Consider the following 15,932-nt stretch of genomic DNA (forward strand, 5'->3'; position numbering starts at 1 on the left):
CTTTTACTGATAATATAGTGTGTTATTGTTACATTTTAGAAATTTATTTTGGCAGAGAAGCGGATTTTCTTGGATTTATCGAGGTCCGTATGCTAATGAGAACAATATATTTGTCACGTGATTTATTCTGTGAGAAAAATGGCGGACTCGCTCCAAAATTCAACATGGTCGCTATAAATAGACAGCCGAAATATCGGTAGCGAACACACTATCACCAGCATATATGATATGTATAACACTGTTAAATGTTTGTGTTTCACGTCTTGTAATAAATTTCACCGGAAAAGATGAAGCGAGGACGTCCGAGAGGATCAAAACTTTCAATTGGCTCGCGAGACGCGACACCGACAAGTAAGCGCTCCAAAACACAAGCAGGCAGTAGAAGCCCAAGCCCGAGTGAAAGCTCTAGATGCAGCACACCAATTGGACCTTCTGGTGCTAGCCAACGGGGTGCTGACCGGCGAGAAAGTAGGCGAGTTGCTGCAAGAAAAACTAAAGAACTTATTCATAAAGTAGTAACAGAATCTCAGAGTAAAAAGAAGGGTAAAACAAAGAAAAAAGCAAAAAGCAAATCATCCAAAAGTAAATCCAAAATTGTTTATGATGATGAAAGTGAAGATGAAAAATTTGAAGATCTTTTACCTCTGGATAGCGATACAGATTCCGATGGGTTGCTTTCAGATAATAAATCAGACTCTGATGCTCAGAGCGAAATATGGGATGAAAGCAGTGTGAGCTCCGGTGCTAGTTCTCCATCATCTGTAAAGCGAAAATATATTCGACATTCTAGACCTGTGTCCCCAATTTATTGGTTAAATAAGAATATAAAACCGTTAGTTTTGCCAGAATCATCAGACGATCTCATCCTTCCTCGTGAACTCATTCTCGACGCGTTGTCTGTTTATGAGGTTTTACGACATTTTTTCCAACAGCTTCGTTTATCGCCATTTCGGCTTGAAGATTTTTGTGCAGCTATTGCAAGTGAAGAACAATGCATTCTGCTAGCGGAAACGCACATTGCACTTCTAAAAAACCTTATGAAAGAGGAGGAGGCAAATGGTACCACTTTTGGGCCACAAGATGTAAAGGACAGTATAAATGTCCAGTTTCACTTCCTTGATCCGGTGACATGGCCAGAACTTGTACGCAGTTATGTCGAATGCGACACAGAGTTTACTTCAATCCTAAATTCTTTCACAGATGTGTACCCTTTTCAACAACCAAAAGATAAAATAAAAGTTCTAAAGTTTCTTACCGATCAGTTCTTGGCAACAAATAAAGTACGTGAAGAAATTGTTAGTGAGGGAGCTATATCGTACGACGATCATTGTCGGTCATGCCATAGACTTGGTGATCTGATATGTTGTGAGACTTGTTCCGCTGTGTATCATTTACAGTGTGTAGACCCCAACATGACTGAAGTACCAGATGAGGATTGGTTATGTGAAGTTTGCATAGCTCACAAAGTTCCAGGAGTCTATGACTGCATATCAGAAGTTGAAAAGAGTGGGATGCTTATACGTCAAGAACCTCTTGGTTTCGATCGCCATGGAAGAAAATACTTTTTTCTTTGTAGAAGACTCTTTGTGTAAGTAACTGTACAGTACAGGAAAAGGCCTACTGTATACAAAAATTGCATCAACTGAAAGTATATATTACCTACATATTTTTTCTTTAAAAGAATTTAGTTTTAATTCATCTTAACTGCCAGTAGTATATTATTTAATACTGTGGTTTAAAAAACATTTACTCATTTTGTTAAAATTAATTTTGCGCTTATTATTTAAGTGTTGGTACTCTTTTACTGTACATTTAACAGATTACTGTAAACAGTATATTACTATGTATATTGAGTACAATACTGATAATAAATACAACATTTTGCCCATTAAGTTTTGTACTTAAAAATCCAACTGATTACATAATAAATATAAGATATTTTTTTGAAGTATATTAATTGGATTTTAATATCTGTTTAAAACATTTAACCTTGGCTGTGTTCCAGAGATATCACTTCCTTGTCATTAATACTGTATTAGCATTTTATTTTTGTCTTTCCTTGACTTTTGTAACATACAGAATACATGATACAGTAGGTATATCCTCATAGGTTGGTGACAAATTAACCTAACTAGGGACCTTCAATTTCGCAAAATAAAATTATAAATTTTCTTATGGTACTTCAGTTATTATTTTTTTAAGCCTGGGTCCGTATTTCAAAACCATAGATTTGTCACTGCATTAGACTGAAAATTATATTTATGTGAACACCTGATCGGAGTGTGTATCACAGCACACACTGTTTATACTTTTTTTAAACCAAACAATCTTTTTTTCATTCTTTCCAATAGGGAATCAGAAAACGATTGCTGGTACTACAGTAGTAAGATTCAAATTGAGGATTTAATGCGTCATCTGAACCCATATGAGTATGAATCAAGTCTTTGTACAGTGTTGACCGAGTGTATGCCAGAGATTTTGGACCATGTGAAGATCACTGAAGAACTTACTAATAAAGCAAGAGGGACTCTTAGGTCATATCTGGATGAATCAAATGGTAGGTCATCAACTAAACTTATGCATTCTAAACTAAAATACAGTTATTCTGAATGTGAAAGTAATTTCATCAGATGTTTTCTTTGTATTGTTATGAGGTACTGTAGTGACATATCACATAGTGATATTTGGTAATGACAAAGTGTGTTAACCACTATGGTACAATACTATGTATGTATATGTATATACAATGTTTACAATACTTTCAAACACTATACTGTATATAATTTTTTGTTTCTATTTAATTAAAACTGTTGCGACTGAGAGTGGTTTTCTTTATTTCTAATTTGATACCATTTTTTTATCCAGCTAAAATTGTAGCAATTGAAGAGGAGAGACTAGCTGAAGAGGAAAGAAAACGTGAGGAAGAAAAATTGAAGGAAGCAGAAATAGAAAAAACAAAAGATTTACCGGAAGTTAAAGATGACCAACCGACAGAAGGGGTAGATCCACCTTCCATGCAACAAGAACAAGTACATACAGTTTTAAATGAACAATCTGGAGAACTCAATGTTGTTGAAGGTAAACAAGATGACACAATTGAAGATGTAAATGTTGAGAAAATGGAAACACAAGAGGTTGTCACAACAACCACAACAACTACGACTACTGTTGAAACAAAAGAAGCAACATGTCAAGAATTACAACAAACTTCAGATGAAGCCATGGTAACTGAAACTGTTACACAAACAAGTAACATAACACAGGCAACATCAACAACCACCACTGTGTCCACTGAAATAGCAACAACAACATCTGTGTCCCCTGAGACGGCAACAACAACATCTGTGTCCCCTGAGACCTCAGCATCTGTGCCCACTGAGACGTCAACCTCAACATCTGTGCCCACTGAGTTGTCAACCTCAACATCTCTGCCCACTGAGATTTCAACCTCAACATCTCTGCCCACTGAGAATATTGCAACAACTGTTACTACTGAGAGTGCGGAAGGAAGCAATACTGAAGCAATTGCATCATCAAAAGTGGAAGCTTCTTCTGAAATTGCACCAGAAACAAATGAAAATTTATCAGAAGAAGGTTCTGAAAAAGTAGAGGAAACAGAATCAAAGGAAGATGTTATCAAGAATAGAACAATTGTTATTATGAACATTGATGGTTCACAGAGTACCTATACTATAAAAGATAGTTCGAAAGATACTGATGAAGCAACTGCAAAGAAAAATGCCATTATGACACGTTCCAGGAACCCAAATTATAAACCTCCACCTCCTAAAGCTACTCCATTTGTGACATATTCAACAAACATCCCTAAAGTGACCAAAACTGTAACCCAAGCACCTACTACTAACACAAAAATAAACAAAGATGATAACGCTGTGCTGGTTATCAATTCTAAAGGGGAGATAAAAAAAATTGAAAATAAGAAGTCAAATGGACCAGTTACACGGTCTTCAGAAAAACTCTTCAAACTGGGTCTTGAAGGAACCTATAAGTTGTATAAAAATCAGTTTACCATCAACCGCCTTGCTCTGAATAAACCACAACATGCAGAAGATAGAGATAAACGGCGTTACCTTTCATACAAATTCTCTTTGTCAGCAAGATATAAATTTGACTGGATGGGAGCAGTATATGGTCAGAGAGCAATACTGGTATCAACGCATAGAATGACTCTCTCAAACTTAGAAAGGAATATTCCTAAATGTTTCTTGCATCATAATTGGCAGACGCATCGAAACAACTGGCTTAAGGCAATTAATCTCTGCTCAAAACCTAAAGAGTTCTGTCTTGCGTTGTCAATCCTAGAATGTGCCATCAAACCTGTGTTTTTTAGTGTGGTTTGGAATGATGGTCTTGGACACAGTAAAATGAAACGGATGACAGTTATGGAGAGAGATGAAAAGAAAAAGCACGAGAAGAAACGAAAGGATGAAGAGGAAGACTCTCAGAAATTGGGTTATTGGGTGAAATATTCATTTCCTATCAAACATCAGGTTGGTTTTTTATTATTATTTTTTCTTTAATTTGTTCATGATATTCATTTCCTACTTATTACATCAGGTTGGTTTTTGTGCCTTATCAAAGTATCAGGTCATCTCCAATGTAATATGTTCCCATGTCTCTAGCAGAATGAACAATGTTTATACCAAGTCAGATGATGTCTTGCATTGCACTGACAACTACATCACAGATACACATCTGCTTGATATATATAAAAATTGGTGGTGTTTTTCAATTCCAAATGTTTTATTCCAACCAAAAAGCAATACATGCTTTTATATATAATACTAAAGGTACAAATCACATAATTTCATCTTTTTTTAGTTATGGAAACAAAAAGGTGAAGAATACAGAGCAGTGGGAGGAAAAGGATGGCATTGGGTGAGCTCAACCAGACATAGTCGTCCGTTACCAAATAGAAGTCCTGCTCTTCAGTGTCTTAGAAACAGCATTGCAAGAGCCAAAGCCAGTAAGTTATTTAATATATTTATTAGTCAGCATTAAGATTTAATATTGTAAAGTAATATACACCATATAGTACTTGGTCTGTCATTATTAGAGTCTCTGGATATAATCTCTCCTTTCCCATCAAACTATAATTATTGCCACAGTGTGTGAGGGACAGTCAATTTTTAATCCTAAAATAATTCACAAAGATTATATTGTTAACCAAATGCATAACCTGTTAAGAGATTATTTTGACAAAAGATTTGGATTCAAAGTTATGATTGTGATTTTAATTCATTTTTTTAGATGGCACTTTGTATTTACCAGACCACAGACAAAGTCCACTGGAAATTCGTGACCTTGGTAAAGTAATTGAAAGCAAAAAGCGAACAATATCTGGAATGCATGCATTAAATGATGAAGGATTGGAAGAAATGGAAATAACTGAAATGGAAGAAACATGTGAAGAAGAACATCAGCCGGTGGTAGACAAGGAAGATGGAAATGTTGAAGAGAAGTTACCTAATGAAATTGAAAAAATGGAAACTCAAGATGCAGCAGAACCAAGCAAGTCTCCAACTGACGTAGCTTCTGAAAAAGTAGAAAACAAACCTGATACTAAAAGTGATTCGCCTAAAAAGGTTCTTAAGAAATTTAAAAATGACAAGTTTGCCAACATGCGGTTTGATGAGCTTGATATTGGCCAGGCAATGAGAGAACATTCTGTGTACAAGAAGATTTCTTATAGATCCAAACTCGAAGGTTTGTTAGAACATCGGGAGAAGCAACATGCACTTGAAAATGAGGCTTATGAAGCTGATTTAAGGAAGTATAGCATCTACAAAAGAGCTCTTGCAGAAAGAACCCAATTGCAAAATTTGTTAAATGATGGAGAAACTGCCATTAAGAATGATGATTTTGAATCCATCATTCGTAAAGCAGAAGAAACTGTTCAACTTTCCAGTATCAAGGCCATTGTCAAAAAGCCGGTCATTACTGGAGAAATGCAAGCAAAGTTTAAGACTTTACCTATCAGTCAATCTTCAGACATCTTAGGAAACTTGACATCACTCAAGACTTTGCCTGCTTCAGATATAAAAGCTGAATTTAAAACTATGCCACCAAGTACTCTAATCAATCAAAAAAACTCAGTAGATTCAAAAGATATTTTATCAGGTAAAACAGACGTCAGTGGTATAAGTACTAAATCTGAGTCAACATCTTTCCAAGCAGCATATGTTAATAGTCTACAAACAGTTAGTCAAGATAAATTAACACCAGCTTTGCCAGAAAAGAAAGAATTGCTATCAAAAGAAGATCCAAAAATATCTGCAATGGAAGTTAAAGATGTGATTTTGCCGACAGTTAAAACGGGAAGTTCAGTTAGTCAAAACCAAGAACTTCACAACAGTATATCAAGCACTGTAGTGGCACTTGAAAATCAAGAAACTGGTGCCATTGTTACTAAAGATCAAAATACACCAATAGACAATAGTTTATTATCAGAACCAGAGTCTCAAAAACCTGAGGATACTAACAGTGTACAACCATTAATCCAGTCCAACGATGATCATTCAGATAAAGTTGCGACCGAATTTGTTACACAACCTACATGTGAAGTCACACCAGAACAATTAATTCATCAAGGAGAAACTAAAGAAGAAAATGTAAGCAAAAAAGTGAATGATGGAACTGACAGCGTAGAAGTACCTGCAAAAGAGATCCTTCAGCAGAATTTGTGTACAGAAAATACTGAAAAGTTCGAAAGTGTAGAGGACAATTTAAATATCAAGGTAGAAAATGTTACTGAAGAGTTAGTTAAAAGTGGAAATGAAATCTCTCTTAATGAAGTAAGTACAGAAGCGATGGATGTAACTGAACATATTGAATCCTGTGTAAAAAACAAAACAGAGTCTTTCGAAACAGAAACAACTGAAGGCAGTTTAAATGATAAGCCTGTCCATAACATAGCCATGGAAGCAGATGATACTGTTGTAGAGACTGAAAGCAGTTCAATGGGATTTCTGTCTGGGGATTTGAATACAGAAGCAGGGAGTGAAGATGTTCAGATGGGTATGCCTCTTGAAGATTTTGAATCTGATACAACAAAAGCAACTGATGAATCGGAAAACACCAAAGTAGATATAGCTAATCAGAACATAGATTCAAAACCAATAGAAGATTTTGACAACAATATGATGGATATGTCTTTTCAAGACTTAGTAGAACCCAGTGTAAATGACATGCCGCTTGACTTCTTAGATACAGAAGGATTTGAAAACAGTATTTCTGACTTGCCTCAACAGGGTGTAGAAACAGGCACAGAGACAAATAAGGACCTTGATGCATTTTCAATGAACTTGCCTCTTCAGAACTTTGATACAGACAAAACTGGAGAAAGTGAAGACAATACAATTGACACCTCTAATCAACCATCAATTGATTCAAGTACCACGTTTGAAAGCAGTCCAAACATCTGTAATTCTGACATTGCAACAATGGAAAATATATTTCAAAATACAAACTCTTTGAGTGATGAGTCTATTGATAACAATTTTTCTGAAAATGTATCAACTAGTAATCAAAATGCTCAAATATCAAATGAAAATGAGGTAACAAATGAAAAGACTAACTTATTAGACATACAAGAAACTAATAAATTCCTTAATGATTTAGATACCATTCCTGTTAATTATGAAAAGAAAGACATTTGTTCAGAACTTGAAAATAACATAACACCATTGTCTGAATGTAAAACTGCAGAACAAAATGCAGTTGAAAATGTTGATGGAAATAGCCATATAAAAGACAATTTGATTAATGCTTCAGATGTGCATATACCAACAGACAAATTGGCTCATGTTGATGACCAGGTTAAAGTTGAACAACTAGTTGTTTCAAAAAAAGAAACGGAAGTACACATCCAAAATAAGGATGTCGCAGAAAAGACTGATATAATGAATTGTGCCGATGATCTTGCATTAGTAAATAAAGGTAACACACTTTCAACCCATTCCATAACTGGCCAAGAATCGTTAGAACCAGTAGCAGATTTATCAAAAACTTCAGCAGGTCAAGATAAAATAAAGAATGTTGTATTGTCAAATTCTATATCTGACAATTCTGAAGATCAAGACATATCCCAAAATTCACTGACATCTTCCAACACAACAGATGATGTTTTGCAAGAATCTGCAACACCAATCTCTGAAGCAAAGTTAGAGCCTATTACACAGGAACTACCAGCTGACTCTATTGTGGATCATTCACCACCTGTAACACAGTTAGTCACACCAGCTCATTCTGATAACACCAGCCAAGAGATCTCGAAACCTAATCACGAGTCTACCACACCATCTCATTCAAGTAGCACTATTGAACAAACCTCTCCTGCATTAGAAAATGTGCCAATGGTTCCTCCGAGTGAACATCTTTCAAGTGAAGAAACAAAGTCAAACGGCTCAACTATTCCCAGTAAATCTACTCCACAGTCTTCACAATCAGAAATTGGCCATCAAAGCTCTCCCCAAACCCCAGCTTCATCCTTACCATCAACAAATCCAATCGGTTTCTCTGTAAATGCTTCAAATGCCTTATCAGCTTTGTCGGTCGTGGCAGCAAATGAGTCAAAATCATCTAGTTTAGTGGATAATGTTGTAAAAGAACAAACTGTCACAAAAACTGAAACTATTGTAACAAATTCAGTAACTGTTAAAACAACCACTTCAAGCGAATCATCAACTAAAGTTACCACAGTCACAACGACAACAACTGAAAAAAAGACAACCGTTACCGATGCATCTTCACAAAATATCAAAAGAAAATATACACAGGAAACGTTAAAGGCCTTATCAAAAAAACTGAGTGAAACATTAATTGTTCCAGTCTCACCACCAATTGAGTACCATACTTACCAAACTACCTCCTTAACTAAATACACAAAAACAAAGAAAACTGTGAAGAAAGTTGTAAACAACCCATTACCAATATGCCGCAAATTTTCAACTAAAAGTAACCGAAAGAGTATACTTATCCTGCCTCCTCATTTACTAAAAAGATTAGGACGTCATGCAGGTAGGCTTGATGTGGAAGGATTTATATACAACACAAAAGCTGTACGGCAATACCACTGGCCATACCCCTGTCCAAGGCCATCTTTTAAGACCTGTTGGCGATACAGAGTACAGACCTTGAACTCGTTGGCTTCTGTTGGTGTGTCGCTGCGGATTCTTTGGGCTTCCCTACGTTGGGAGGATCTCGGTAAAATTGGAAATCATCATGAATTGACAGAAACGGAAACTATTCAGACGGAAATTTTGAAGAAACGTGAAATTGGCCATAATGGTGAAAGGACAGAGTATCTGCTTCGGAAGACATACACACCTATTGTGGAAGACTTGCCAAAAGGTGAATGCTTTTTTAAACTGCAGATTTTTAGCATTTACTAAAAGTTGTACATACCCTTGTATAATTCCTACCCATTGAACACACAATTGTATAAGTTGGGGCAGGCAAGAACATTTTAGATTTCTCTATTATACTTTAATTATGATTCATTCCTTTGAAATTTAATTTGAGATTTGACTGACCACATTTTTAGAATGTTTGTAATCATGGTTTTTGAACAGTTTGTATTGAGTTTTGAGCACCAGTTTGGGGCACCAGTTTGCACAACTGTAAATATAAACATACATATATATAATCTGTTCTTTAATTTTGTAGAATATCATAAGCCACAACGATCAGGTCTAAGGTCAAGCTCAGCTCCTGTCAAAGCTACCGAGGACGAAAAACCAAAAGGCCCTCTTGTAACTGAACGTTGGGTCACCGAAGAAAGCTTGGAATTATGGGAGATACAAGAATTCAGTGACAGGTAACTTTCTTTGTGTTTGATCTGAATAATTTGAGTTTTTCTTTTTCCTTTCTTAAAAGTTGATTATTTTTTTCTAATCTCCAGCCATAAGGTATCAATAAAGAATTAAGTATGTGCTTCAGATATGGAATTTTAATTGCAAACAAATTTGATTACAGAATGGATAAAGAAATAGCAGCCCAGTTGCAAGCTAAGCAACAAGAGATCCTGAAGGAGAAACAGAAGGCAAAGCAGCAGCAAGATGCACAGATTAACAAATCTGCTCAGGCTATTCAAGAACAGTTAGAACAACAGTTGAAATCACAAAGACAAGCCATGCAACAGGTAAGTATGTTATACACACACATGCATCCACCAGCCAATTCTCGGTACGTTATCTATTTCCAAATGTAATACAACATCACATGTGTTTCACAGGTATCTAGTAGTAACTTGACCTTTAACCTTACATAATACAGGCCCCACATGTGATATGAAAAATTCCTGATACCTTGGAAATAGATAGTATGTGGAGATACAGCACTGAGAATCAGGTGCATCCACCAGTTAGTAACTAGCCAATTTTAGGATTTATAAGCTATATCATGCTTTTGGGAGTGGAGTAGAAACAGCCATGAGTTATAACCATAGAAGTAGAACAGAATAACCATTGTGTTTGCAAGGCAATCATTGTAACCACTAAGCTACAGTTTCACTGCATCCTATATACCACAAATCCCCAATACTTAAAGCAATTATTAGCTGAAGCGCAATTTAAATAGATGGTAGGATTGAAAAGGGTTTTTCTGGTACTATTATATAATATTCTCATTAGTTATCCGCTTGGTATACCAAGCGGATAACTCCTTGTTATTGTATGGGATCAATAGTTTTTTTCTGTATTATTCTTGGATCCTTCCTTCCTTTTTGTGAGTCGCGTTTCTCTAAAATGTGTAAACATAACATTTCATAACTTTGACAACATATGGGCATTTACGTGAAGTTGTGCACCTCCTATTTTTGAATGACGTCATAGTTGCGCAACGTGACTTACGCGCAATTATATGAATTTCAATGATTGATTATAGATTAAAAACCAAAAGTCATTTAGTATTGACACTTTGACAAAATTTAAGTCATATCAGGGGCAAACTTTCTACGGATTAAAAATGGCATGTTTCACAAGAAGTTACGCGCGCACGCGCATTTAAAATTTCAAAATGCGCAAAATTAATTTCTAATCAACTTTTTATGCGTTTCTTGTCATTTTGAGCATGTCAAAAATTCCCACGGGCGCGCAATTTTTTACGCACGCGGTGTGCACGTAGCGTTAAAAACATATTTTTTTCTCTTGAATTATATTTTTCAAGTCTTTCCTAGTAATTTTGAAAACAATTTAGACCTTTTCCAGTTTAAATAACGCCATACGAACACGTTGAATTAGACAATTCGTGCGCGTTTTTTATGAAAAAGCTTAAAAAATCGTCAAAATTATGTCTTTTTTTAAACAGTCATAGTTTCTAAAGTAAACCGTGAACCGTTTATTTTTATTACAAAATCTAGAAGTTGATGAGTTGTAGATATCGGATCATGCATCGATAAGGCTAAAAAAACATTGTGACGTCATCGTATGGCCACACGAATGTAAAATATAGGATTTTTGTCTCTTTCGTTATTGCTCATCACATTCAATGGAGCGCATCACGCTTATCTGTATTCCTTTTTCTCCTAAATTTATATATTGTGTAGGTCAATCAACTTTCTTTAGCATGAGATAAAAATATTTTAATTTTTATGACGTCATCATGCCTAAAAATTTTAATTACGTGGGTCATTAATTTCATCTTTACAGTAAATTTTAATCTGTAATAGCTCGTAAGAATAAAATGTGATAATCACGATTAAAACGTTTTCTGGAAGCTATTGGATTGTAGATACGAATTCATGTAAACATTTTGCCAATCGGATGTTGTGACGTCATCATATGGCCAGTTGAATAAAAAAAGTCGTATTTTCATATTTTGCGTAATAGTTCATCACATTTAAAAGGGTGCGCATCTATATTTTACGTATTCAAATTTCTTCTACACGTTAATATGTTGTTCCTGAGATAATTTCCTCCAGAAATTGCTATTTAAGTGTTTCATTTTGATACCGTCGCCATGTTAAAAATTGGAATAAATGGCGGGTCCCGTAATTTCACCTATTCTACACTGTATGTAATATGTATACAGATTATACTCTTTGCATGTATATAATATATGACACAAATTGACAGAATTCAGCACTAACAGCATATCATATTCTTCAGTTCTTGTCATAATGCCATAATCTTTATCTGTGTGCAATATTCCAACGTATGACGTGCACGTGGCGTTTGTCGTTGTGCGGATAACTAACTCGTCAAAGTGACGAGTTTCATGTCTAGTTTTACTTCATTTTGACATTTAGAAACGTATGCAGAACACAATGAAGTCTGGTGGTAAGATCCAGTTTGCTAACACATTGACATTAGGAGATCAATCAAGCGGAGCTAAATTGCCAGTTCCTGCAGCTGCAACGAAGATACTAAGTAAGAATGCTGCTGCTCAAAAAGTTGTTATTTCAAGTGAGTTTCATTTCAACATTTATATATTTCATACAGAAAATTCACAAATTAGTTTTTGTAATTATCTGATTTTTAATTGAAAATATACATTTTTTACAGGTGGGTTAAGAACAATTACACCTCGTCTACCAAGTACCCCAGGAGTGAAAATTCAAACTGTGAACCAATCACCATTGCAGCGTATTACAATCCGACCTCAGGGTCAACAAGCACAAACATCGCAACCTGCTACACAAACTCTGGGTCAAATCAAGCTGACCCTTCCAGGTCAATCAAGTGGAACTACACCAACAATAATCCGAGCACAAGTTCCAGTTCCCCTCACAGCTGCACAGGCACAATCAACGGGTCAATCGCAGGTCATGGGTCAGGCCCAGATCTTTGCATCCCAAGCACAGGTTCTTCAGGTTGGAGGTCAGAAGTTTATTGTGACCCCTGCTGTTGTGACAGTACCGACAACAGGTCAGACGATTCCAGCACAATTGATACAAACACAAACAAATCAAGGGACAACTGTACAAAGACTGGTGCTAACACCAAATGCTACAGGTTAGTGAAAAAGGAAAATTTACTGCTGTGGCTTTATTAGTCCTACAATGCTTACTGATAGGATATGTTGAGTAAAAGTATAACGAACTAACAACACACAAAAAATATCAACTGACTTCCATAAATCTCCCCGAAACAATGTTTGAACAATGCTGTTTTAGTTATGTATTTTTGTGGACCTAAATTGAAATTATGTACTAAGAACTTTAACTAGTTGTATTTGTAGTCTTTAAAGGTCATTATTGAAGTTTTTTTATTTCTAGGTACGTCAACAAGTACAACAACTACCACCACAACACCACAGGTGCCTCAAATCAACCTCAACACCACTTTAACAGCTCTCCAACAAGCCGTTCCTTCCACATCCAACCAGCAGGTACAACAGCAACAGACACAACAGCAGAAACAACAGATCATTCAAAACCAGCAACAAATACAACAACAAGCTAGTCTTCTTCAAGTGTTTCGACAGAAACAGATGGAACAAATGCAACAGATAGCATCGATGCAGACACAGGATAAACAGGCATCGATTATCATTCAGGATCCAAAGAGGTTGCCAGGAAAAGGAGGTGCAAGCAGAAGCAAAATGGCAGCACAGCAGGATAGAGCAGCACATTCAAGGTATTGGATAATATTCATTTAGTATCCATCAGGAATGTGGTCATGTCATAATTCCTCTGCAAGTGCATGCCAGTCACAAATTAGTTTTAAGTTCTATTAATACACTATCAAACTTTATGTGACAAAAAAAAGTGATGTTCCCATATATGAACATGATGATGTCATATCACTACAATATTTGGGCACATCACACTTTTTTTGTCAAACTAGTTTAATAGTGCAGACAAAACTTTAGAGTGTGATATGCTGTGTATTGGCAATTTTTGGTGGACATCTAAATTGAAGATCCAAGGCAGGGAAATACTGCTGTAGTTAGATATTATCATCCTGTTGGTTCAAAACGGTGCAAACTTGGTGGTCTAAATGTATGAACGCCAGTCTAGTGATATGCATGTTGTGGGTTCGAGTGTACTGAGTAGAGAAAACTTCTGGCCAATTAAAGAGTTTTATTGTGACTAATTGATGTTTTTGCAATTTCATTTTCTTTAGGGAACTTGTTTGTAGAAATCTCTTAAAGCAAATGCTCGACAAGATTGAAAGGAACGAAAAAATGGATTTGAAACGAAAACGGCAGGATGAAACGCGTGAAGAAAAACGAGAAGAGAAGAGGATACGACTAATGGCCCACAAACTTAGCTCAATCCTCTACAAACACAAAGACCAGTTGAAGAATGAAATGCGAAGGAAACGTTATCTTCTGGAACAAAAGCTGTTACATGATGTACAGGTACTCCCTCTGTTTTAGCATATGTACAATAGCTAGTACATTTCCATTTATAGAATGATGGATAGTAATGCATTTTGCTTATTGTGAGGTAATGCTGCTGTTTGCAATGCACAAACTCCAGGTAGTGACAGGAGCTGGGATTAGTAGGCTTGTTAATCACCAGTCTACAGAAGGCTTAATAGATTTTTCTGGCTTAGCGAAAAACAAATCAACAAATGCTTTTATTCTCATTACTCTTTGCTATTTCTAGTATGTTTATTTTACCACCCTCTATTAAAGGTCCCTCCCACCTGTTCCGGTCCAAAACCAAATCGAACGTCAATGTTGCGTTTCAAGACACTCCACGCTTTAAATTTGATTTGCCAGGGCCGGGACAGTGCCGGAGTAGGTACGAAAGACCCATTAAAATTAATGTTGACCTAGATACCGTACAGGGGTCGTAGTTGACTGATATAATATGAACATTTAAATTAAGCGAAAAATACGTTGATGTGCCAGTGAACGTATGATGTAATGACCTTGGGATCTGACCTTGTAATCTCTATACACTCGTCCGTGGTGCTATTCCACCGTGCTGGGCCAGTGGAAGTACACGAGCTTAACCCGGGGCTTATGTCAGGCTAAGTGTATAGCTTAGGCCTAGATCCTTAATTTTCTAAATGAAGGCTGGCGTCCTAGTGATAAGACCCAGATCATTATATGTATTATTAAAAGCTTTATTGAAAATAACCAATACAAATCAATAATTCACAATTTGGAAATATATTTTGACTGAAATTCCTACTAAATTCTCAGAAAATCATCGTGACCATTCTCAGCCATGATTTTGGGTAAACTTTTGTAGTGTTATGATGTCATACATCCACTGGTACTTGTGTCACAGAGAGAACGTCAAAATGCCACTAAACAAGCGCTCAAAATTTGCCAGTCGGCATATCAGTCGCCTAGCGCATGCGCATATCATAAAAATGACTAATAGGGTAGCAGTTGACATAGTTTACATGAAAATCTAAAAGTCCCTATTAATAACAATTCTATATTATCTTTCCAACTTGATCAAAGTGTTTTACAGAAAATAATTGCATTCAAAGCAGTACAAAAACTTTATGATGGAAACAAATGTGTCTTAAGAAAACTACTGAATGTATGAGTTAAGTCTTGTTGTAATAACACCCAAGAAAAGTTTTTAGGGTGGTCTTCTACCGATCTACCAGTGGGTATCCATTACATCCGTGGTGAGATTCACTGGATATAACATTATTATGGTGATTAATGTTATTGTTAGCGTGTTTGAACATTTCTAACCACAGTTGCCATACTGGCTTCAGTGTTTCTGTTAGCTAATTTAATGTTTAAACATTTTTACCTTGCTCATATTTTTCACTTCTCCCTTGTGTACATTAATGAGATTTGGGATTTCATATGTGATAGTCAATAAGATTTTTAGTATCTCATCATACAATGTTCCGCACTGTTGGTTATAAATGAGGTTTCATACAAGTAAAATCTAGTTTTATTCGTCATTGGGGAATTAAGATATCTAATTAAAAATAAAAAACAGATATATGTTAGATTTGTGACATTTAATATGCTTGTAAGATGAGATG

General features: G+C 35.8%; 1 protein-coding gene across 1 annotated transcript in view; it reads left to right on the plus strand.

Moving 5' to 3' along the window:
- The first annotated feature begins 141 nt into the window (after positions 1-141).
- The window catches only part of LOC144839493 (uncharacterized), a 43,414-nt gene continuing 27,623 nt past the window's right edge, over positions 142-15,932 (plus strand). The window contains exons 1-11 of the mRNA XM_078694873.1: positions 142-1,588; positions 2,352-2,557; positions 2,866-4,511; positions 4,843-4,987; positions 5,272-9,372; positions 9,688-9,838; positions 9,997-10,162; positions 12,269-12,425; positions 12,525-12,974; positions 13,238-13,598; positions 14,088-14,325. Coding sequence (XP_078550999.1) covers positions 288-1,588; positions 2,352-2,557; positions 2,866-4,511; positions 4,843-4,987; positions 5,272-9,372; positions 9,688-9,838; positions 9,997-10,162; positions 12,269-12,425; positions 12,525-12,974; positions 13,238-13,598; positions 14,088-14,325 — 8,922 coding nt within the window. The 5' untranslated portion in view covers positions 142-287. The remainder of the gene's footprint in view (positions 1,589-2,351; positions 2,558-2,865; positions 4,512-4,842; positions 4,988-5,271; positions 9,373-9,687; positions 9,839-9,996; positions 10,163-12,268; positions 12,426-12,524; positions 12,975-13,237; positions 13,599-14,087; positions 14,326-15,932) is intronic.

The sequence above is a fragment of the Antedon bifida genome, chromosome 4, assembly GCF_963402885.1.
Source record: "Antedon bifida chromosome 4, ecAntBifi1.1, whole genome shotgun sequence".
Lineage (NCBI taxonomy): Eukaryota > Metazoa > Echinodermata > Crinoidea > Comatulida > Antedonidae > Antedon > Antedon bifida.